At 39.1% G+C, this 24,153-nt stretch overlaps 2 protein-coding genes and 2 pseudogenes across 7 annotated transcripts in view; 2 read left to right on the plus strand and 2 right to left on the minus strand.

Moving 5' to 3' along the window:
* The window catches only part of LOC111320398 (uncharacterized), a 30,713-nt gene extending 17,443 nt beyond the window's left edge, over positions 1-13,270 (minus strand). For 2 of the 5 annotated variants that reach the window (XM_088756099.1, XM_088756098.1), the window contains exons 1-3: positions 12,393-13,263; positions 10,866-10,982; positions 8,080-8,193 (exon numbers count right to left, since the gene is read on the minus strand). In XM_088756099.1, the coding sequence (XP_088612225.1) occupies positions 8,080-8,193; positions 10,866-10,982; positions 12,393-13,263 (1,102 nt within the window). Of the gene's footprint in view, positions 1-8,079; positions 8,194-10,865; positions 10,983-12,388 lie in introns of all 5 variants that reach the window. The other 3 variants (XM_088756101.1, XM_088756100.1, XM_088756102.1) reach the window with 3 other exon arrangements.
* LOC148733605 (uncharacterized) lies at positions 3,514-4,579 on the plus strand. Its single transcript, XM_088756439.1, has 2 exons — positions 3,514-3,762; positions 3,905-4,579. The coding sequence occupies exons 1-2, from the start codon at positions 3,589-3,591 to the stop codon at positions 4,577-4,579; spliced, it is 849 nt and encodes a 282-aa protein (XP_088612565.1). The 5' UTR covers positions 3,514-3,588.
* Positions 13,271-13,450: 180 nt separating the features above from the next.
* On the plus strand, positions 13,451-17,084 carry LOC148733606 (bifunctional 3'-5' exonuclease/ATP-dependent helicase WRN-like; annotated as a pseudogene).
* Positions 17,085-17,213: 129 nt separating this feature from the next.
* On the minus strand, positions 17,214-21,368 carry LOC148733607 (uncharacterized; annotated as a pseudogene). The gene is made up of 4 exons (XR_015999732.1): positions 20,929-21,368; positions 19,722-20,330; positions 19,141-19,401; positions 17,214-18,633 (listed from the first exon to the last, which is right to left on the minus strand). The product of XR_015999732.1 is annotated as an uncharacterized LOC148733607 (transcript).
* Positions 21,369-24,153: the final 2,785 nt, after the last annotated feature.

Genomic DNA, 24,153 nt, shown 5'->3' on the forward strand with positions numbered 1-24,153 from the left:
TTCGTTGGGATTAACGGCAGCTACGTTTATTGTCGTTTGGAGGATATAGAGTGCGGCAAATGTCAACTCGAATTTTCGTCAGCAGAAGAGGTTTTGGCTAAGCCATTTCTTTCGTAGATGAAAAAAATCAGCAACACCGTTTCACAAAAATACGCCGGTTCGCATCAAACAACTTATGTCGGGTACACCTTCTAGTACAGTTGTTTACTTGCTTCAAAGTATCGTTTACGATCAAATGGATGAAACACCGTCGAATGAATAAATGGCAACTACACTCAAGGATAGTCGTTTGGAAAAAAATAGAGTGTAGCAAATATCAGCTCATATTTGTGACAACGGAGGAGGTTTTGTAGAAGTCGATAGAAGCCATTTCCTTCCTGACCGAAAAAAAATTGCTTCACCGTATCACTTATCGGCTCTACGCATGTTTTTTATTTTTATTTATTTATTTTTCCCTGTCAGAGGACAATGCTTCCGGTTTTTAAACAAACTTATTTTGATTGGGTACCTGCTCATTTCCGGAAATGGAGTGACGCGCAACTAATCAGGGGGTGTTCTGCTTTTTAACAGTCTCTTCGGGCAGGCGTCCTCTCGCCCCTTCCCGTCCCCCTCCCCCGACCGTCGACTCTGACACTAAATTAAACATGACCGGTTAAATAAATGATCGCGCGCTTCTTAACGTCAACTCATCCTAATAAGACGCATGCGCAGCACGCTAATTGAGACTGAGTTGATCAAAATATTTACTTTGTGATAGTTTCAGCGAGAATAACGTTGCAATCGGGATTTACATGCAGCATTACCGCTGACAAGTTGCGATTTATACTCTCTGACACTCACCGCGTTTACGAGCGTTCAGCCGTGGTTTTCCTGTGTTTTTTTTGTTTGTTTTTTTATTCAAAAGGCACAGAAATTTTCTGAAGTATCGAAAAGTACCCGTTTTTCGTTTTCCTTGGAACGACCCATGGAAACATCATAGCCAAATACAGCGTAACGCCATCGTGCTAATGTACATGTATATTAACGAATGGTCAGCCGATTTGAACGTTTTCCAAATGACATAGAGGTATAGCAGTGTATCGTCAGAGGATTTGGAATTACTCAAATTCCCATGAAAGAAGGTGCAGTACTCGGAATCTGGATGATATGCACACAATTTGAGGTATATGTTTGATAACAATGTCAAAAGGAGTCTAAAGGGAATGCAATCTTTAAATTTATAGCGGGCTACATTTTTTAGTTCTTTATAATGGTTTAACCTATTTGCTTACTCAATAAGTGATGTGTAATCAGAAACCTGATTAATTCAGTTCATAATTACAAATATATTCCAAACGACTGACTAGCCCTATATTTACTGTGATGATTTCGCACTCATTGTTGAAGTTCATTTATTTGTTTAAGCAGGTTGCTTAATTGGCAGCTGTAATAGCTGATGTGGACCTGTTGCCCTAACCTACCCATCCTACCCCAGGGGAGGACATCCATCACACAGTAATCTCGTGTGTGGGAAATTAACGTCTCCTGCCCCAACCCTGCAGGAGACGGGACCTCCATTTATTCGTCCCTATCCGAGAAGACTAGAATATCTAACCATTTCTTGATGTTATAGAAAGGTAGCAAATTCTTCTCAATTATTTTAAGACCTTGAGTGTTGGTCCGGCCGGGGCTCGAACCCTCGACCTCCCGCACTACAGTCCAGCGCTCTATCCATTGAGCTAACCGGGAGGCGGTTAGCTCAATTAATAGTCTACTGTGCGACGTTCAGTTGTAACAACAAATCATGGGATATTCTACTATTTGGCTGCCCTAGGGATCTACATGTACGCTCACGGTGGCTGACAAAGATCTCGTGAGCGGATCTCGTCGTTTCGGAAAACTCGAGGCTGTACTTGGATCATTCCACACCTGACTGTTTCCAAGAATAAAAAGCAGAATTTCTTGGTTTAAAACAAGGAGCTATGCTAAAACCTGCCGAACCTGGTACTCTACCTTCGATGGTCTTTTTTTTCCGACCACTTAGTTGCAACTTGACGACACATTATTCCATGGCACCCGGGCCAAACCGAATTAAAGCTCTCGCACGAAATCGGGCGGCACGCCTATTTTACAAGTCATAATTTGGATACATCAACAAAGTTGAAATGGTAAATTGGCCACCGTAACGATTACAAAAGCTGACGTTTCGAGCGTTAGCCCTTCGTCGGAGCGAAGGGCTAACGCTCGGAGACGAAGGGCTAACGCTCGAAACGTCAGCTTTTGTAATCGTTACGGTGGCCAATTTACCATTTCAACTTTGTTGATATATCCAAATTATTTCGTTACTCCCACCGACGCAGCCCCAAACAGTTTCTTTCGAAACTGTCAGCCTTTATTCATTTGTATTTTGATTGCTGCGACTACTAACTTTTGTCTTAGCATTTTTCAATCCACAGCATTCAGAACAGCGGACCATGCCAAGCCTCAAGAAACTCACAAAGGAGCTACGCCATGAAATCGTAAGTTATCTTTTCCCTTTTCCCCCTATTAGTAAAGATCTAGCATTCCGTTTAGCCATTCTCACTTTCGCCAAAACTAGGTTTTGTAGCCACATAAACTTCATCGGTCGTTGCCTTCATTCTAAAGTTATTCCCAAGGGTTTTCGCTCCAATTTTCATGCATCTTCATTTACCAAACAATACCATCACCAAATTCAGTGCGCCCAAAATTCTTTTTCACGTAACATCAAGAGAATTACCATTAGAGCTATGTGCCAAAATAGTAATCACCTCACCGAACAAATCCTACATTGCCGCTCTGAACTTTCCAAAATCTGTCCAGCAGTTTTATTACAATCTATCCGTGCCAAAATTCAGGAAACTAATTCGAAACTTTTCAATCATTTGAACCAAATTAAGGCCCAAAAACTTGACCAACTTATCGGTCCCCAAATCGCTAACCACTCATCACCAGAAAACCTCAAAACTGTAGTTACCATTCCAGAAAACCTCTCACCTTCCGATCCAGAAAAATCCGTTCTCAGTAGAGGCTTAAATTTCGTTCCCATTTCTAAAACAACGGACGAATTCCCAATTAAACAAGACGTAGAAAAATTCCCTCGCCGCGTTCAATTAAAAGCCTTTTTTCACAACAAAGAGGATGATTCTAACACCTCGAACAAAGACACTTTCGAAACACTTCAGACTCCAAAGTCTAAATGGACTCCCCCAGAGGGCCAATTCGCACCATTAGACTTTTTTATCAAAAAATACCGCCACGATATCAACAAACTCAATTTCAAACGTATTCCCAAATTTTCTAATTTTGAAGAGTCTTCTGAAGAGTCGTCGGCTCTAAAAAGTCTTAGAAAACGCAAAGACATAGTTATCAAAGCGGCCGATAAGGGCGGCTCAGTCGTTGTTTGGCACACCGACCTCTACCAAAAAGAAGCTTTGCGGCAACTTTCTGACACCTCTTTTTATCAAAAGGTCGACAAAGACCTCACTGCCAGCAACCAAAACTCCGTCAAGAATAGAGTACCGAAGCCCTGACGTCACGTTTCCATGGTTGCATTTCTGCTGGATCTAAACAAACTCACATGTGTTTAACATGGCGGCGTTGTCGATAACATCGTTCGCAAAATACTTCTCAGATGAGCCTAAATCTTTAAACCGTGGCGAAAACCATTACCAATCTGGACACGTTCTATCTTTTTGCTATTGTGATGGAATTATCAGAGGGTCAGTGCAAGCGAGCATGAAAAGTACGACGTATAAAGTCACAGTAAGTGTAAAATTTCTATTACTCGATGTCTATCCGTTAACATCGCCAAACCAAAACTTATTTAAATTAAGTGATTTCGAATCTTCGTTTAAAGGAAATCTTGAAAAGTAAGCTTATATTTCTTTTTCTCTTTCCTTCGCAGATATATCTTCAAGAAAACGAAATACGTTCCACAGAATGCGAGTGCCCTCGTGGCGGTTCAAAGTGTAGTCACGCTGTAGCTCTGTTCCTTCATGGCTACCACAACTTAAGTAGAACTGACATCGAATGTCAGTGGAAGAAACAAAAGGCATCCGAGGTGGTTAAAACGGTAGAAGATCTGTATCCACCCAAAGAAACTAAAGTCCTAAAACGAAAAACTACAGATGAGGACAGAGAATGGCTACGGAACAAGCTGAAGAGATACGGCGAGTTCACAGGAATGTTATGGCTTTTGAGCCCCGAACCTGACAAAGAGAATCGTCTGCCGATCTCCACAGTCGAAGAAATCATTTTATCGAGAGAGTTTGTTGAAAGCGGACTTGATACAAATTTCTTGTTGGAAAAATTGAAAGTAAGTGAGCAGCAAGTGAAATCAGTCTGTGAGATCACGAAAGAGCAACGTGAATGTGGAGAGTGGCATGTGGTGAGAAAAGGACGTTTGACTGCTAGCAATTTTGGTCCAGTTCTTGAAGCAAAAAGAGTCACTCCTTCCCTTATCAAGCGTGTTCTTGGAGAATACGACATCTCTCGAGTGCAGGCTGTTCGATGGGGTGTCGTTAACGAGAAAGAAGGAATAAAGGCCTTCAGCAAAAAAACTCATCATAACCACTCCTAGGACTTCTCATATTTACTTTTTACCTAAAATTCACAAACCTAACAACCCGGGTCGGCCCATTGTCTCGGCTTGCAGTTTCCCTACCGAACTTATCTCCAGCTCTCTAGACAAAATTATGGCTCCCATCGTCAAAACTTTACCATCATATATTAAAGACAGCCAACACGCTCTTCAAATTTTTCGAGACTTTAATTTCCTTGGCCAAACAAACTTCTTTTCACCATGGATATTACGTCCCTTTACACTGTCATTCCAAATGGCGAAGGCCTTCTGGCCCTTAAACATTTTTTTTGATCAACGTACTGTTAAGGAACCTAAATATGAAACACTACTACGCTTAGCCGAACTAGTGCTCACACTCAATTGTTTTTCATTCGGAAACAACTTCTTCAAGCAAACCAATGGTGTAGCCATGGGCACCAAAATGGGACCTAGCTATGCCAATCTTTTTGTAGGTTTTGTCGAACATCAATTTTTCAGCCAATACAACGGGTCCAAACCTGAACTCTACGGTCGCTACATCGACGACTGTATCGGCGCTACCTCCTCTACCATTCGCTCCGACGAAGGGCTAACGCTCGAAACGTCAGCTTTTGTAATCGTTACGGTGGCCAATTAACCATTTCAACTTTGTTAATATATCCAAATTATTTCGTTACTCCCACCGACGCAGCCCCAAACAGTTTCTTTCGAAACTATCAGCCTTTATTCATTTGTATTTTACAAGTCGCAGGACACAGGTCACAAAAGAAAAAAACAGTTAGAATAACAGTTACGCTTGAGTTGATCTTTTAATGGCTCGAAAAACGTTAAAAGCTCTCTTTTTTACGATACGAAATACTGTACGTAATTTTAACGGAGTAAGAGCGAAAAAGGTACACCTGAAAACTACATGGCAAATGATGTTTGTAAAATGAATAAAAATTGCAAATTATCGAATTGCTTTTGTGCCTACTATGCCTTCCTTCTAGGAAGGCCGTAGGCACTATGTTCTGGTGTCTTGTAAGTCCGTAAACCTTCCCCCAAGCCCGTCGCGGTTTTCAAAATGGCGAACTATCGTGAGACACTTGTAACATTTTGTATAATTCCTCCTGGGTCTGTTCCGACACTTTCCATCATTGAACGACTCTGGTCGGGTTTCTTCGGATAATTTTTTTTTTTCCGAGCTTTATAAATTTTTCTCCAGGACCTCACCTCTGCATTTTGACACTGTAATCGTCGTCAAACGTTCGCACATAGATAGACACGGCGGAAAAACCGCTGGACATGGGCAGTATGAGCCTAGTACCACACGTACCACATGCGTTTGACTCCCGCCATTCGATTTCAAATTATAATAAAGTTCGGATATAACACACGCTGTCATTGGTTGAAAGGGCTGTCGCGCCATCTGCCAACTTGTACCATGTCTAAATTTTTTTCGTTAATTGAAATTGAAATTTCTGAATAGGCGAGCCGGCAAGTAGTAACAGAAGAATCAAACAAAGGTTTGTAAACATGCCAAGCGCCTTAATTTGCATCATTATATCGTGCAGAGAGACGGAAATCCTCTAAGAGAAAACGAAATGGACAGTCCGAGTTTTGAAGGTTTTACACTCAGATTGTAAACTTACGTACGGTAAACAAAAAAAATCAAACACAGCTGACACTCGTATAGTATATAAAGTTTCGTGTTTAAAAACAACACAGAACGAAAAAGGTATAATGAAACTTGAAAATATATCCAAACTAGTGTTTTTTGGTTTCTTTAGGTAGTTGTTGACTCTTTGTAAGTTAAAGAAAAAGACATGTTTGAGGTAACTAATTAAAGAAAAAAAGGTTCAAAGATGACCTATTTTTCAGTCGTTGATGTGAAATCTTTTAAGAGCTCTTTTGACGGTGGACTTTTACAGACATGAGGGTTTCCTTCTGCCCAAGGCTGCAGACCTGTGTACGTTCACAACTCAAAAACAATATTTACAGCTTTACCGGTACTAAAAGGAACTCGAGCTTGAATTCGTGTTACGGCAAAAATGAATCGTTGCTTTTTGACTCCATTTAGTCTATCACATTCCGCTGAAATGTTTATTTAAGGTATATGATCTTGATAACGTCTGTGATTCATTAAACATTTTTTTTTTACTGTGGACTTTGTGCTGGCGATGGTTGTTAGCCTGATACAAGAGAACATCAGCAGTCGATGTTATCTTGAGTGATATCAATGGTTTTCCGAGTAAACTTCTGCTACTGAGCTCATCGTCGTTTCAAACAGCGAAAATGTTCATGATATTGCCAACAGTAACCGATTCCTCCATTCATTAAAAAGTCGTGTTTGGCATTTTATGAGTTAAAACTGATTGTACGGGTGACAAAGATGGGTTGAGTTACATAAAGAGAAAGAGATGCTGCCTTACCTAAAAGAACAACCACTGTACTTTGTCATATTTTACACTGGAGGCTTACTAGAGCATAATAAGTTAGGAAGTGTACATCTAGATTTCAAATTACAGCTAATAGCTGAAAATAAATTTGGCACAATATTATACTATTAAAAAATTTACAGACTTATAAAATAGACATATGTGGGAACTTGGATTCGTTATGTGTATCACTTGGTCTTCGTGATTAATTGAATCATTTTTTCAAAAAAAGAAAAGTTGAAAAGAAAGAGTGGAGTGGTCAGATGTTCAAAGTTTACTGTCATGTTTGTACACAAACTATTTTTAATCATCAAGGACAACTGGTCTGAAAACTCTTAGAAACCTTAGTTCAATTCTTTGTTTTAAGCCAATTGAGCTCGTGCCACTAGGGCATAAAAATCTGAACAACATAAATGTAAAACAAAGTTGTGAAAACCTGAAGGGAAACGAAAAAATATTTCCCCTTTTATTTCAACCGAAACCAATAAATCATTCCCCCAAATATGGGAGTCACTCTGATCTTACCAGACACACCAAAAATTTGGAAACTCTCCAATATTGTTGACAAATACTGAAACACATGTGAATTATTTTAACAGTTAAAGTAGAGGTAAAAATAGAAGGTTCTGGTTTTTTTTTCATTTACTGAACAAAAAACACGTTTATTATCAATGATTGAAATAGACAGTGAAATCGAAATGATTTCAACTTTGCATTCTATAACAATCTTCTCTAAACCCCCACCCCAAAAACAGTTACATGTACCTTTAAAAAGGTATTGCAGGAGTTCTTTGCTTAGGATTTACTCAGGGGAGAAAAAACATGACTTCCAAATAACACAACATAGCACAAAATAGCACAACATAGTTGATAGAAATGCTTGGGCAAAGTCTGAAAAGTGTGGAAAACCACAAAACTGCCCTTATATCGACCCCCCCACACACAGACACTTTAACAAAGCAGGGACTCAGGAACTCAGGCAGCTGATACATGCAAGACTAATAATACATTTTCTTTAAAAACATATGCAGCCAGTAATTTAAAATAATGTGCATAGTTACACTAACTTTGTAAAACTAAGTTCGTTTTTTATTGTATCACCTCTAGGTTGCCCTGATTCTGTTTTGCCTCCATCATCTCTATGGGTTCTTAATGCATCATCTGTTTGCTCCTCATTCATTGAGTGTTGATCATTACTTATTCCAAGACTGTCATCTACAAGTACACAAATAGTTATACAATTGATGTTAATCACAACTAAAATGAATTTAGGCAATTATTAGTTTGACTCATACAAATTAAAGACAATAAGTTCTCAGGTAAACTGTAGATTTACAGTACTTTCTTTTGTAGGATACTAACAATAACCAAAACAAAGTTATTAAAACATCATGATTTTAAATTTCCAGAAGAAAGCACTAGATAATTTATCTAGTTAAGGAAAATAATTGATATAGTACCAAGCACTGCCGGAGAACTTAACAGGGAAAATTTGACACTGGCATTAATTTAACACTGACAAATGAATGTTTCACCATAACTGAGTGTGCAATGATTGTTTTCTCATTCAAATATCAAGTTTGCTTTTCATTATTATTTTCAAGTTGCAGGAGGTTAATATTGCTTTTTAGACTAGATTGAGTAATTACAGAATCAGTTGGTTTGCTAAGTGGTTAATATATCAATTCATTCAGTTTATTTTGTTTAATTATTGAAAGGTTAAGTGAGATGAATATGCTTGAACATGAGATGAAGCCATTATTTGTAGCTGTCATTTTAAAGCTATGTTATCAAGGCCCCAGGTCAACAAAAGGAAAAAAAACCTGGAATGGTAATTAACCATAATTATTTTAAATGGCACTGAACATGATGATTAGAAGGTAATGAAAAGAAAAGATAAATAAATCAAATAAAAATTATTTAGTATTATGGAAACTGCCTAAAGTTATAGAACTATTAACTTATAAAACAAGAATAAATTGCGATAAGAGATTGCTTTGCCTTTAAAGTGTTTAAAATGATATAGTATATACAAACTACAATATTATAAAACTATAACACTTATATACTAAGAAAGCTAAGTTAATATAAAAAATAGGAGCTATAAACTTTCAACATCGAGCTCCTTGAGTTCACGTTTAAAACTGCGATAGGTATCCATATTCCTCAAATTATTAGGAATAGTGTTCCATAGTCGGGCAGCTTGATATTTCCATGACTTAATCCCATACTTTGTCGAATTAACTTTAGGTAATTTTAGAATAGCATCACCACGTAAATTATAATTGGAATTGCGTGTAGTTAACAACTCGGAAATACTTGCAGGTACGTTTCCATTCCTAATTGCTCGAAACACTGTAATTAACATTTTTGCAAGTCTTTGGTTAGCTAATGTGTTATTTCCATTCTTAGCAACTATAATGTCTCATAAGAAGAACTTTTAGTTAGTTCTAGTTAATGATGACTGTTGTGATATTTGCCAGCTAAGCCAATGGCTATAGATTGAAAACAGAGACCAAGGTGAGCATAAAGCTGAAATCTAATGTCTGAAGGATTAATTGTCATGACCCTCACATATTAAAGACTATATTATTATAGTTATACATTAGACTGTCACTTCCCAATTATTACATTATTACTATGAAGAATCTAATTGGTTGAGAGCATTCAATCAACATACCTTAGTGTATGAAGTTGATACGATAAATGCAATATAGATCTACATGTATGCTGCAGATATCCATAGCAGATATCTGCAGTGGATATTGTACCTATTACTTGTTTTTTGAGTTCAAAATCTTCCCAGTTTCCTTACCACCCATCCATGTGATGTTTTCAAACTTTTGCAAACTCAGAGAGAAGTGTCTTCTTTTGCAGGTTGTTTAAACAATGTATCACAAAACAATTATTATTGAAATTGGTTTATGCTTGATTTGAGTTATTTAATCTGCCTCAGCCTTTGGCTTCAGCTGATAACTGAATCAGACCTTGGTTTTGATGATTCATGATATCATGCTCAACCTCATCCAATCATTGCTTATCGTCTATAATTAGAAACAATGTAGGAGAGCATTCCACTGGCAAGTGCTAGTTAGAATCAGCTATATGTATATACCCCAGTCAGAATTAGGATTTCACCAAGAATAATGTTGACCAACTATTGGATACATACAAGTTATGGTCACTGAATTGAATGGAGTGCAATTTGGTCTGAAATCATACACATGATTTCAAAATTCATTTGAAGTGGCAAGTATTATAAACATCAGGCTAAAATTGTACGACAAACTTTAAATAATCACTTCTCCCCATCCACTTTAAAATCACAAAATTTACACATCCAAATACAGGGTTTCACAAAGAAGAGCTTTGGGGACAAAAACTGAAAAGTTTTCCACACAATGGCTTTTTTAATCTTTAATTTTCCCACAATTTGATTGGTTATTTTAAACAAAATTTGAAATCTTACTGGTTGTTTTCTTTTATTGCAATCATTATGGCTTTCTTATTGGCTGGTAAAAGATGCAATTTAGAGCAAATAGTAGTGCAATTCATGAATAAATTGCACTGCTGAGAACATTATTATTAGATTGCAAGGATCACCAGTAATTTTAAAATGGATGTTAAACAAGCTCAATATTTAACAGTCAATATCCATAAAGTTTGATAGAGCTGAAAAATAAGCTAAGCTAGTGGCTAACCAATCGCCTAAAGTTGAATACTCTCCTTTGTTAAATAGTTTAGCCTTGTATACTAAGTAGTTCATTTTCTTAATCAGTCCATTCTTTTTCACATAGTTTGAGCTTGCTGTCTAAGCTGTGGGAATTTCCTTGCTTTTAAACACTGTTCAATACCTGAGCTTAATCCTCAGAGGGGAATTAATTTACCTTCTATTGCTTTCCTTGATGACTTGGAGAAATCATGACAGGTCACTGCAACTTGTACTAATTTTCGTTCATGGCTCACAGTAAGTTTATCGCCATCTTTAGCAGGGATAGCTGCTTCTGAAAAAAGGACTTAGTTAATAGATCTGAGGAAATCCATTAACTGGTAACTACTGCATGTTGAAAAATTGTCTTTTGCATGAAGCCAGGTGGGGTTCTCTGGGATGTTTGAGTGGGGTGCACTGGCAACACTCAATAGTAAATACAATTATTAAACCCAGTTTTAGGCAAAATGTTTCATTTCAGTGCCCTTTCACAGAAAAAATTTTAACAGTTACAGAGTGAGGTTTATTGACTCACCAGTACCTATCCTAAAACATGTAGTTTAATCTGACAGAATATCTTACTTTTTTACGACAAAAAAAATCAATACCCCCAACGACTCAGGAATGTCAGCTTCCCCCAAAGGAGACAGTAAGTAAATATATCTAATTAGACATTTTGTTATGTAATATTGCTGATTATTCTATGGCTGTGTCTCACAAGGACTGGGAACTACCAAATTCACAAATTTGATTGGCTGTCAATTCAATATTGAAAGCGGTCTAGATTTTCCCATCTAGACCGGCATCTAGACCGGTATAGAAAAAAAGGTACAAAGAATGTAAAAAATTGGCATGTAAGACACAGCCATATAGTAAACATCTTATTGACCGAGCTAGGTCGGTCTGTATGGGAGAACCTTGACCTCAGTCGCTGGTACAGACCGAACGCAGTGAGGTCTGTACTGGCGACTTTGGTCAAGATTCTCCAATACAGACCTCCCGCTCGGTTGATAAGAACTAAGTACTTTTACAAGTTGTGCTGTATTTTGACGAGCCGGTAGGGCAAGTAAAAATACAAATAACGGGTAAAAATACACAGTGATACTACACAACAAAACGTCTTAAAAGTTATTGATTATCCAACACGCCAAATTGTTCATTCTGTGAGGGCGAATTTCGTGGATATTTATTTACAGGGAGACTGCGTGACAAAAGTATGCGAAGCGGAACGGAATTGGCGCATTGTCGTCTTGCTGTTTCTATTTTCTTCAATAAATGAAGAAATTTCCTGGTTTTCCGTCTAACTGTTTTTCTTAGTTCGATTCATCTAATAAACTTGGATCTATATTTGCCAGCCGTTCCGCCTCTTCTTGGTCAGAAATATGATTCAAATTGTTCACCATTTTTATTTTCGTAACTTCAATCCAATTCTTCGCTTGCGCGATACGAGAAAACCTGCATGTACAAACAGTTCACTGGAGTACAAATACCGCGTGATATTTGTACTTGTCTATGGTGTTATTTGTACTCTACGGAGTGTAGTTGGATAATAAGAGGGTAAAGAGTTCTATATGACCCCGCACATTAGTTATGCATTCATTTCATAAAGACTAAATATAAAGGTTTCTTTGCAACACTCTATGCATAATTCATGTATGAGGTTATACGGAGTAAAGTGATGCCAAAACTTTTCACACTTACTTACCATGGTCGCTCGCTGTCTCATTTCTGCAATGTTCTTCTTCAACTTCGTTAACATTGACTTCATCTTTTCCTATACTTCCTGACTTCGAAGGTTGGATATTCTGTGTTCCAACAACATCCTGTACTAAACAGCCTTTACGCAAATTTGCAAAGTTTTCACGGGATAGCCAGGCAGGACAACAAACGCCACCTGAACTACAAGAACTCAAAACTCCAGCAGCACTCCACTTATTCCCATTCCTTCGTATAATAGCAGCCCCAAGTGGGACATAATTGTGTAAAGGGTTCAAATGTGTCGAATAATGCCCCGAAGAGTTTTGGGAGAGTCCAAGCGGCTTCACTCCAAATAAGTCCGTCGTTAAATCGTCAGCCACCGAGTGACAACATAATCCATTTAAGAATTTACTATCCGAAGTTTCCGCACTGTCAAATGGCTCCACTTCAAAAGAGTAATGCCTCAATATTCCACACTTCCTTCGCAACAAACGACCGTGGCGGAAGACGGAAGAACGTGAATTGAGTGGAATGACGGCTAATCCCGACGGATTACGATAAATTGCTTCACCAACAACGGCGTCACTCAGTTGAAATGTTTTTAACTTTGATTTTGATTTTACAAAGCTTACGCGGTAGTTTCTCAGGTCGCAATCCTCTGGGAAGATATTGGAAGTTGTTACGATAAAATACTTACACTTCCATTGTTCATTGATGTTATGTCTGATTACTCCTCCAGAGCCAACTGTTTGATAACGTTGATCACTACCTCGATTTCCTGTACAGCTTTTTTGAATCCGACACACTCCTCTGACACCTTTTTGGTCATTTCGTTTTCTCTTGTATCTTAGCTCGTGGGTTGGAACCGCTAACCCCATCCTTCGGCGTAAACTGTAGTCTCCTTCGCAGCCGCTCGGGCCGGAGTCACGCAACGCTCCCCGTCCCCAAGCGGCTGCTTCAAACCGACCTACATTCCTTTCTCGGAAATGAACCAATCAATATTTGGCTTTCATTTTCTTGCGAATGTTCGCGCCTTAAATTTCAACCAATCACCTGGCTCCTTTTATGGATCAGATAATGACGGATCTCGAAGAAGCTTTCGATCTTGTAGCGTCAAAATTCGGCATACAGGCTTTAAATTCGCATCAGCAATTAGCAATATCGAAGTTAATTGAAAGGAAAAAGGATATTTTCGTTAATTTTCCGACTGGCTTCGGAAAATCTCTGATTTTTCAAGCTTTGCCGTTAGTCATCGACCACGTATCAAGTCAGCTAGGCCACATTTGTGTTGTTGTGTCGCCTTTGCTCACTCTAGTGGATGATCAAGTGGAATATTTGAGAGGCAAGGGAGTTACAGCGGCAAACATTAGCTCTTACACTGAAGAAGAGGCGACTTTGATAGAAAAGGGAAAGATTTCTGTTGTCTTTGGCTCCCCAGAAGCTTGGATTCAAAACGAACGGTGGAGAACAATGCTTGGAAATTCTGTGTATTCCAAAACATTATGTGCTTTGGCCATCGACGAAGTGAAGTCTGTATATATATATGTTTAAAGTTTCTGCTTAGCACTCCACTTATAAAATTTTAATCTTGCTTTGCAATGCAAATTGATCAAATACCATCCTTTTCATTGTTTTGCTGCAGTTTAAATTTTTGATGGTTATTGGTTTTTCTTTTACAGGGGGACATCCCAAAGCAACAAGATGGCTGCGTTTCGTCATTGCACTTGCAGCTAAATAAAGGAATTGCACCGACCTGTGATTCGAAGTTAAAAATAGCATTAGTCACGCTCTTGAGCTCAAGAGACTTGTAGATCACGTCGGCATTTGTGGTCGAAAGTTATGTTAGCATTAAAAATCTTTCCTTTTTTCAAATCAAATAAACATAAACTTTTATATTATCGCAAGAAGAGAAATTTTCGGGTCTGCAAATCTACTTCGGTAAGGGGTAAATTTATGGCGTGGATTTGCAACCTACGGTTCGTTATCCATGGTCGAGAATTCACCACTGAAACAGCAATAAAATTTGTTTTCGCTTCAGTATCGAGCAGTTTTCGTTCGTTAATTGACTCGCTGTGTGATATGTTCTATTTGCAAACGTTACGCTCTTGGTGCAATTCCTTTCTGTAACGCAAGTCTTAAAGACAGGAATTGCACCGGCCCGATTGGTCGACTTCCAGCGGTGAAAAATGGAAACGCCGAACGCCATAATCTTTCTTCCTTCAGTCCAAAGCCTTAGATCTTCACTAGCGAAGTTATTTTGCCCACAGCTCCCGTTCTGAACGCGCTTTCGACCCGGTGCTTTTCTTGCCTTTAACGCTTTCAACTATTAAATTCAGGAATTGCACCGGAAAGAATACTTAATTTCGGTGTCGATTACATGATTTAATTAATGAGATACCGCTGTTTAGAAACCTTGAAAATTCTCTTTTTTCGAAACTTTCGCAGGAAACGAAACGAACGAAAAGTGCTCAATACTGAAGCGAAAACAAATATTATTGCTGTTTCAGTGGTGAATTTTCGACCATGATTAACGAACGGTAGGTAGCGAATCCACGGCATAAATTTACCCCTTTAACGAAGTAGATTTGACCCGAAAATTTCTCTTCCAGCGACAATATAAAAGTTTGTGTTTACTTGACTCGAAAAGAGGAAAGATTTTTAATGCTAACATAACTTTCGACCACAAATGCCTACGTGATCTACAAGTCTCTTGAGCTCAACAGCGTGACTAATGCTATTTTTAACTTCCAATCACAGGTCGGTGCAATTCCTGTATTTAGCTGCAAGTCGTCATTGCTATGGAAAGCAGTATGAGTTGCGGTCCCTTGCTCCAAATACCCCAATGGTTGCATTAACTGCAACAGCAACAAAGCTAACTGAAGACACCTTCAAAAAAGTTCTCCTAATGCAGAATCCATTTGACATTAAAGAAAGTCCAAACAAGGTAAATCTTACCTATTCAGTTACAAAGATGAACAAAGATTGTGACCTCGAATTATTCTTTGAGTGGCTTGTAGAAGACAACAGGAAATTAAAAGATAAGTGTGACAGGACCATAATCTACTGTCAGACCATAAAACAGTGTGGGATTATCTATGGAATGCTAAGAGGACTATTAGGGAAAGACCTTTTCATCGAGAAGACAAGCACTGGTCAAAAATTGCTCTTAGTAGAGATGTTGCATTCATGCACCCCTGCCTCAAACAAGAAAAACATTTTGATCTCCTTCCAGCACGAGGATGGGATCATAAGGGTCTTAGTTGCGACTATAGCATTTGGCATGGGAGTCAATTGCAAAGCTGTTCACAGGATCATCCATTATGGGCCATCAAAGAATATTGAAGCCTTTGTTCAAGAAACTGGGAGAGCTGGGCGTGATGGCCATCAGAGTAGCTCATTTTTGTTGTATAATGGCATGCTTTTGAATCACGTGGAGGGAGACATTAAGTTGTTTATTAAATTAACTGATTGTCGAAGAAAAGCAATTCTGGAACACTGACAATGATAATGAGAGGCCTCTACTGAAACATCTCTGCCGTGATAATTGCGCTAATAACTGTGACTGCGGTTTGCCAGAATGCAAAACTTCACTTCAATATCCTGTGTCTGTAGATGCAAAGAGTAGCACAAGTTCAGGCAGGACAAGAGATATTCGACCACTACAGAGGGAGCATGTAAAAAGTTGCCTGATAAAGTATCACAAGTCACTCTTGGTTGATTTTGTAGGCATGGCTGCAAAAGCAAATCTCAGGACATTGACCAACATTCAATTTATGCTAGGATTTGGAGATCTTCAAATTTCACAGGTTCTTGATAACCTGGAGCACATATTTGAAATGTCTGATGTTTACAGAACAGTGGAAATCTGGCATAAAAGGCATGCACTAGAGATTGTCCAAGTAATTAGTGAAACTTTTCATGACACAAATCTCAACAGCAATAATGCTGATATGATGTCAATGGTGATGATGACGACAATGTTGTTTTTAGTGAGGATCAACTTGGCAAATGGAGTGATATTTTACTTGACGATGAACTGTTTGAAATGGTCATGGACAACATTTCACTTTCCCAGATGGATACAAGTTCTTTCCTTGGCAATCAACCCAATGATTCATCTGATGTAGACGTTGTTGATGATGACAATGATTTGCTTACAGCTTTTGCAGGAACTTCTGGTGTGTTATGATGTATTATTAATAAGTAATTAATATTAAGTGGACATTTAATTGACCCTATTCAAGATTAGTAAATTATTGGATTGTTCCAGTACCCTAAACCTCTCCACCCTTTCCCCAAAATAAAAGGTTTTTTACAACATTGTAGAATATTGTTTGTTTGTTTTGTTTTTTTGTGAGAGATTCTAATAGAGGATTTTACTTAGTATTGTCATATAGATGATAATTATGTGGCCTTGTGTTGTGGCCAATCTAATTTATGTCAATCATTTTCACTTTAGTTGAAGTTAATCAAGCACCTACCGGTAACACACACTAGAAATTCATATTTTCACCTACACACAGTTGTGGATTTCCATTGCTGGCCTAAAGCCAGGGTCTATGAAACTGGAACATCTAAATTTAGGATCTGTATCAAATTAGATCCTTTGCATTTTGCAATTTTATAAAATGTTAGTAATCATGTGTTCTTCATTCTAATATATTGTTTTTTTCAATAAAATCTTGATCTTATTAGTCTCCTTTCACAGCCGCTTGGACTGGCGTGGACTAATATCTTATCGAATATTATTAATTGAAGGGGTGAGTGGAATGAAGCCCTAAGTGACTTTGGAAAATGTTGAGGTAGCCAGCAGTTAATGTATGGTCCCTTGGGAAACTAGTTAGTTTGTTTTCCCTTTAGTTCTGAAGTTTCCCAAGACAAAGGACTCGGGAAAACAGAAACTGTTTCCCCGGGAACCATACATTAAGTGCATATTATTACTGATCTAAAGTCAAAGCCATGAAACTGCTACTTTGGGGAATACCTTGGGGAAAGGATTGGGGCTTTGAAAGAAAGATTCCTCAATAAAATGATTCATCTAGCACGTGAGCCCAATTGGATATTCCTTTTGTGCTTGTTGATCCATTTATACAGACTTGATAGATCCAGGTCTTCAAGTCTGTCCCTCTTAAAGTCATTGAACGTTTGGTAGTGTCGCCCATCAGTTTCTGTGAAAACATCCAGGTCAACAGCCCTGTTGACAAGTTCTTCTATGTCTTTATCTGGTGAACCTTCTGGATGCTTGCCTGAGTGGGTTTGTCTGTTCAAACTGCCATCAAGTTTGTCTAAAATGGTGCGTGTTGCATTCTCTGCTTTGCACACTCGCGAAATTGCAGACTGTCAAATTAGGCCCCAAATTTCTTATCCCTTGCTTAACAAAATTGTTACTGTGTTCCATGTCTTCATCAAGGGGGATATTTCCCCCTTTCACACCATGATTGTTCACAAATCGGTTCCAAATAAACCTCTCCCTGTCCCTCTTTGACAACAAGGCATGAACTAAGAAGAACTGGTACAAAATCTCAAGTGCATATTTGGTGCTTCTTGATTCATCAGCTCTACAGTAGAGAAGAAAGTATTTATACTGCTGCATGACTCGTGCACCGTCACCTTCCTTTATGGCATCAAGGAAATTGAAAAATAACATTGCATCAGTCGAGAGCACAGTTATAACTGTAGACATCATCAACATTGTGTTGTTTGTCTAAGGATGGTGAAGGCATAGCAGTGGTAAGCTCAACAGAAGGTTCCTCAGCAACAAATGGTGGATCATGAGAAAGTTCATGATTATTCCTCCTCTTCTTGTATTTGTATTTCGCATTACATCCAGGAAACCTACCTGGAAACTTGTCATCATCTGTCAGTTCTTGCTGTTGCAACACCTGCTGTTTTTCTTCAGCAGTTAGGATGCGGTCCACCAAATGACTACTGTCTTGAAAAATGAAACCATCAACCACCTTGGCTGCAAGCTCGTGCAGCAGTTTGAGTTTCTTCGATTCCTGGAGGTCTTCAATATTGGGAGGAGGAACAAACTTGGATGGTTTCCCTGTTTTGTTCTCAAGTCCCAACACATTCATGGCAGCAGCAATAACCCTGGACTTCAACACTGTTGATAGGAAATCCCTGTCTGCCCTGTATGCTGACTTGACATCACTGCAAACATTCCTCCTGTTTATCACTGTACGGTCCGCAAACATGGTACACTGGTCAACAGCTGAAGAGCCACTATAGAATCTTGAATAGATCAACTAAAAACAACAAAACAAATAACCTAAATAAATAATAATGCTGTCCATGGTCAAGACATGCTATTACAGTCTTAGCCATAGTTCAGTTCACTTCATTTTATTCACACTTTAAGATAAAATGAAGTCTACAGAGTATTTCCTTAAGTAAAAAAAAAAAAAGGTGAATTAAGAGGACCACACATGTAGCTTTTGAGCTAAGCACCCCAGATGTTGGATAAAAGATTTAGGTAAGATGAACAAAACATGGCTTTAAACAATAGTTGTTAGGGAATTATCTTTTTCTGAGAGTTCAGCAGAAGTTATCTGGATATTTGCTTCTTCATTTACAAATAGCTCTGAATTTCAGAAGTTCACCTTTATGGTGTATATTCCCTCATCAATTTGGTAAGTAAAAAATGAGAAGTGAAGCATATCTGCTGATGTGCATACCAGATCATAATAATTGGTCCTCCATTGTGTTTTAAATGGACTTGACTGTAATTCAAGTACACCAATATAGACACTTACACTTAGCAATTTCACTGAGGCATGCCAATCCCCAAGTTGCAAGTGAATCCCATCCAAGCGATCCTGTGGTGTTAGTCCATTTGCCACTGAAGCTATTACATTGACAGCTCTCTCCACAGTCAACTGGTCACCTGAAAACAGCTGTCCATCCACTCTAATGGCTGCATCACTAGAGTTGGGGAGATAGGTGTGGAACATTTGCAAAATTTCAAGCATGTCCTCATTAACATTCTCATCCTTGAATATAAGTCCAAGGGGAACCTGTTGGGAGAAACAAACATCAGTTGGAAATACAATATTTTAGTGAGAAAGATAACAGTGTACACTTTCTTAGGAACTGTATGTAATAGAAAACATTCCAACAGACATTAAGCATTCACTTTGAACTGAGAGGCATGAAATTACAAACAACAGGTTTATATTTTCCAGCCAGCAAATGGGTTAATTTATACAATAAGTTCGTTTCAGTGATACTATTAGTATTATTTTATGAAAGTTTATAGAACTTCAAAAGTAATGACCCCACAATTCCCAAGTTTACTTTACTCCTAAGAATTAACATTTAATGATAAAATGCATACCTTTTTGGACTTCTGAGACATCTCCCTACTGTCTATATGTGGTATGTGGAATATGCAGGCATCCTGCAGTGGCTTCAAGACTTCGAAGTATGATACTAAAATTCTTGATGTCAAAATTATGTAGTCCAAAAGTTGATTATGCTGATTGTACAAATTGGGAAGAAACCTGGTGTTTGAGATATTTACAATATCTTCAGGATCAGGTTTTCTGACATCAAGGGAGTTGCCAGAAACTCGGTTTTCCACCATTTGGTGGTTGACCCAGTGGTAGTCTTGATTCTGGTTATCCTTAGTCATATTCCTCCTCTTAACCTGAAAGTCAAGGTTGTCAAAGGATATGACAAATCCAGGATGAAAAGACTTTTTCAATTCATGCTCCTCCCGTGTGGCAGCCAGCAATGTAGGTGAGGTGATTACAGCCATTCCAAGGTTTTCCTTAATTGTTGAAATCCTCTCCTTTACTTTCATTAGGGTGGTATTTTCTTCTGAAATCTGGTCTCTGGTAGTGATTAGATCTGCATCGTGATCCTTCCCCAGTTCATCAAGCTTACTAAGTATGCTTGAGTTGGAATTAGTAAGTTTGAGCTTGTTGAACCTGGAAATAGTAGCCTATTATAGAAGAATATCAAGTGCATGTAAGTGTAGAAATAAGATCTTTTTGCTCTTGCCATCTAGATTACATGTAGCTGTGGCTATTTGCAGGTAAGCCAAAATACTGCCACATAAAGTTTGAACTTGTTAAGTTCAATTAAGGCAATCAATTGTGCCAATAACAATATTATTAATAATGACCTGAGTGTTTGTTAACACAACCATTCACTGTACACAAGGGGCAAGACTAAATTAATGTTTTAAAAATAACTTTATCCTTGTGAGATGAAACTGTTTTGGCTTGTACAGTGTATTTGGTTCTGTGTTGACAAACATTGTAAGAAAACAGAGATATTAATAGTTCGTGTTGTTTTCCAATTTTATCTTTATGGTTTCCTTTGTTATCAGTTTAAATATCTGGTGATGAATTTAAAACCAAAAAACACTATTAACCAAGGATAGAATTAAAACACAATTTTTTACATAATTTTACACTGAAAACCATGTGTATTTCAATTTTCTAAAAATATATCATCTTCCCCTTCCTTCTGATTCCACTGACCCACTTCGATTCTGCCCGATAAAAACAGTATAGACGTTATGGGATCAAATTTACCTCAGCAGCTTTGCTCTTCAGCAAAATCCCCATCACAGCGACAGTTGCGTTCATTTCACGATTTCTTTGTTTCAAGAGTATCGATCCTGCAAGTGCAACACTTCCAAACCAAGTGCTTTTACGGTTTGCCGGCTTTGGTCGGCTGGCACTGTTCAACAGGAACGCGTAAAATATTGGAGCCCTTTCTTGCCATTCTTCGCACAACTTTTGAAGATCAAAATTCTGCAAATCTTCCTTGCTTGTTTTTCTAAGCAATGACGGCCTGCTCTTGCCGCATAACCCTGATACTTCCTTTGATACAGCTTTTATTACACTAGAAACGACATGAATTCGCACTGTTGGGCAATTCATGACAGCCTTAGCGATTTGGGAAGGGACTCCGTGAGCTAATGCCTTACCAAGAGTCTGGTGGGAGCCAACTAGGGTTTTGTTCAAGTTTTTACTCGGATAATGTACATGTAACTTCACAATGGTGCTATCAGAGCATCCAGGTTTTGACAAATGGAAGCCCGTGGACACGTTGCAAAGATCGCCCTGAACATCACCCTGACTGTCAGTAAAAGCATTATTCTTGGTTTGAATGGGTGAAATTCCGGTAAAGAGGAATGCCTGTCTGCTTGATGGAGCAGGAGTGGACTGAGCCAGCGGTGTAGCATAAGAAGTACAAGCGGCAGGATCGGAATAAACATGTGAAGTTTCCGTAGAGAACCGGAGACTCTTTGCAGCACTCACTCGCACATCTCCACTGTTGATCGTCTCCGGATCGTCTCTGTTTTCATCGCGTCCAAGTCTTTTTTCCCTCAGTTGCTCTCTATTTCTAAAAGCAGACAGCAGTTCCTGTTTGATTTCTCGCAGTTTTTTCGCTGCTCTTTCGTATTTAGTTAACTGCTGAAAACACTGTCGGCAAACAAACAAATTACTGTCCTTGTGGTATTTATTTACGTCAAATTCCAGCGACGATCGAATTAGTCCAGCTAAATCAGTGGACGTCTTACCAAATATATAGATCTTATTTTTACTGGTAGGGATAGATGAACAAATAAAACACTTATTGCTTTGCACAATCTTCTTAGGCGTCTCTTCCATAGCACGTTGGATGCCGCAAGGGTTTTCCCGCGAAAGAAAACACGACCTCTCGTGTGATTGGTGCAGCGTATACAATGACAACTATTTCATTGGTCCGAGCAAACAAAAGCGCAACACAAAGAGAATGGAATGTATGTCGGTTTGAAGCAGCCGCGTGGGGACGAGGAGCGTTGCGTGACTCCGGCCCGAGCGGCTGTGAAGGAGACTACGTAAACTTCAAATTGTAACTGAATTTTGTACTTAGATCCACCACAGGCATCCCAAGGTCACGTCTCGAGCAAAAGCGAAGGATTATTTCATGAAAGCGTCACGCGTTGTGTGATGCGGTGTTAGGTTACGCGAGCAACTGTTGAGGATTTGAATGCGTTATAAGGAATAGTATGGGGAACAAAATATGGTCCATTTAAAACACTAAATATTCCAAAATATGAACATTTTACTCGCTAGATTAATAAAAATTACGCATTCTTTGTGTTTCCGTTGTGTTTTTTGGCGATTTCCGTCATTTTGGGCTTGCTCTGCCATCACTCTATGCAAGTAGGGTTGTAATGGTTCCCGAGCATGCTGATGAGGATACCGAGCACAGATAACGCTGGTTTTGCACATTTCCGTGATCTGATCATTTATACGAGGCCAATACACACAACTACGCGCATGACGGAGAGTGAACTCTGTTCCTCGATGAGCAACATGAAGCTTGTGCAAAATCTTCTGGCGGAGAGCTAGAGGTATGATGACACGATCCTGTTTGAAAAACAAGTTCTCGTGCTTAGTTCATTCATGACGAATGGACCAATACGGTTGCGCAAGGGTAGGGACAGCAGCCTTGTCATTTGGCCAACCTGACTCAATGAAAGGGCGAAGAGCCGTGAGCTCTGGATCTGTGCTTGATGCAGCTCTGATCTCCTGTAGGGTAGCATCCTGAAAGCCAGACAGGTCGGGAGAGTTTAATCTTATTTCATTGCGGTACAAAAACTCTTCCTGCATCTGTTTGTGAGATGTCATAGGCAGAGGTGCTCGCGAGAGCGTGTCAGCTATGTGTCATGACACACCTTTGTGGTACTCTACACGAAACGAGTAGCGTTGGAGAGAAAGCATCATACTTTGTAGACGACGTGGTGCAGATGCAAGAGGTTTCTATAAAATGGTTTCAAGAGGCTTATGATCACTCTGGACAGTTATGTCAGCCTTGCCAAAAAGAAATTGATCAAACGTGTGGAATCCATGGACAATAGCTAGTGCCTCTTTCTCAATCTGAGCATAACGTTGTTCAGTGGGAGTGAGGGAGCTGGAGCTAAAAGCAACTGGTTGCCATTGGATGTCATTTGAGTTTGAAGACGAAGAGGTTGGCTGGAGTAAGGCAGCTCCCAGGCCATAGTCGGAGTCATCAACCTGAAGTACTACGGGAGAGTGTCCATCAAAATAACGAAGACATGGAGCTTTAGCAACTGAATCTTTTGCTTTAGTGAAAGCCTCTGTGTGCTGGTCAGCCCATAAGAGGGCCTGATTGAAGCGAGTAAGTTCACGTAGTGGACCAACTATTTCGCTGAGGTGAGGACAGAACTTGGAGAGGTAATTGATTTTCCCTATGAAGTGGCGGGTAGCAGCTTTGTCTTCAGGACAAGGCATGTCAAGGATGGCAGAGACAATGTCCGCACTAGGCTTGAGACCCTCAGAAGTGAGGACATGACCCATGAACGGGACAGCATCTGTTTTAAATTTAACTTTCTCTGGATTGAGTCTCAGATTTTGTTCTGAAAGACGCTCTAGGAGTTCCAAAACAGAACGGTCATGATCAACCAGAGCCGAGGCTAATGATGCGCAGCGACCAACTACACAAATATCATCTGCAATGTTAATTACTCCCTCAATGCCACACAGAACATCGTGAAGTCTCCGCTGGAACTCCTCGGGCGCGGAACTGATTCCGAAAGGGAGACGAGTCCAACGTAGCGGCCCCAGGGAGTATGCATTGTGGTCAGCCGAGAAGATTGGTCTGTTAATCTAATAGTTTGGAAAGCGTCCTTTAGGTCAAACGTGGAGAAGACTTTAGCTCGATGTAGATGGTGAATGTTTTCCTCTAGGGTGGGAATGGGGTATACAGGCCTGATAATGGCTTTGTTGATGGTTTGCGAAGGG

The sequence above is a fragment of the Stylophora pistillata genome, chromosome 4 (assembly GCF_964205215.1).
Source record: "Stylophora pistillata chromosome 4, jaStyPist1.2, whole genome shotgun sequence".
In the NCBI taxonomy this organism is placed as follows: Eukaryota; Metazoa; Cnidaria; class Anthozoa; order Scleractinia; family Pocilloporidae; genus Stylophora; species Stylophora pistillata.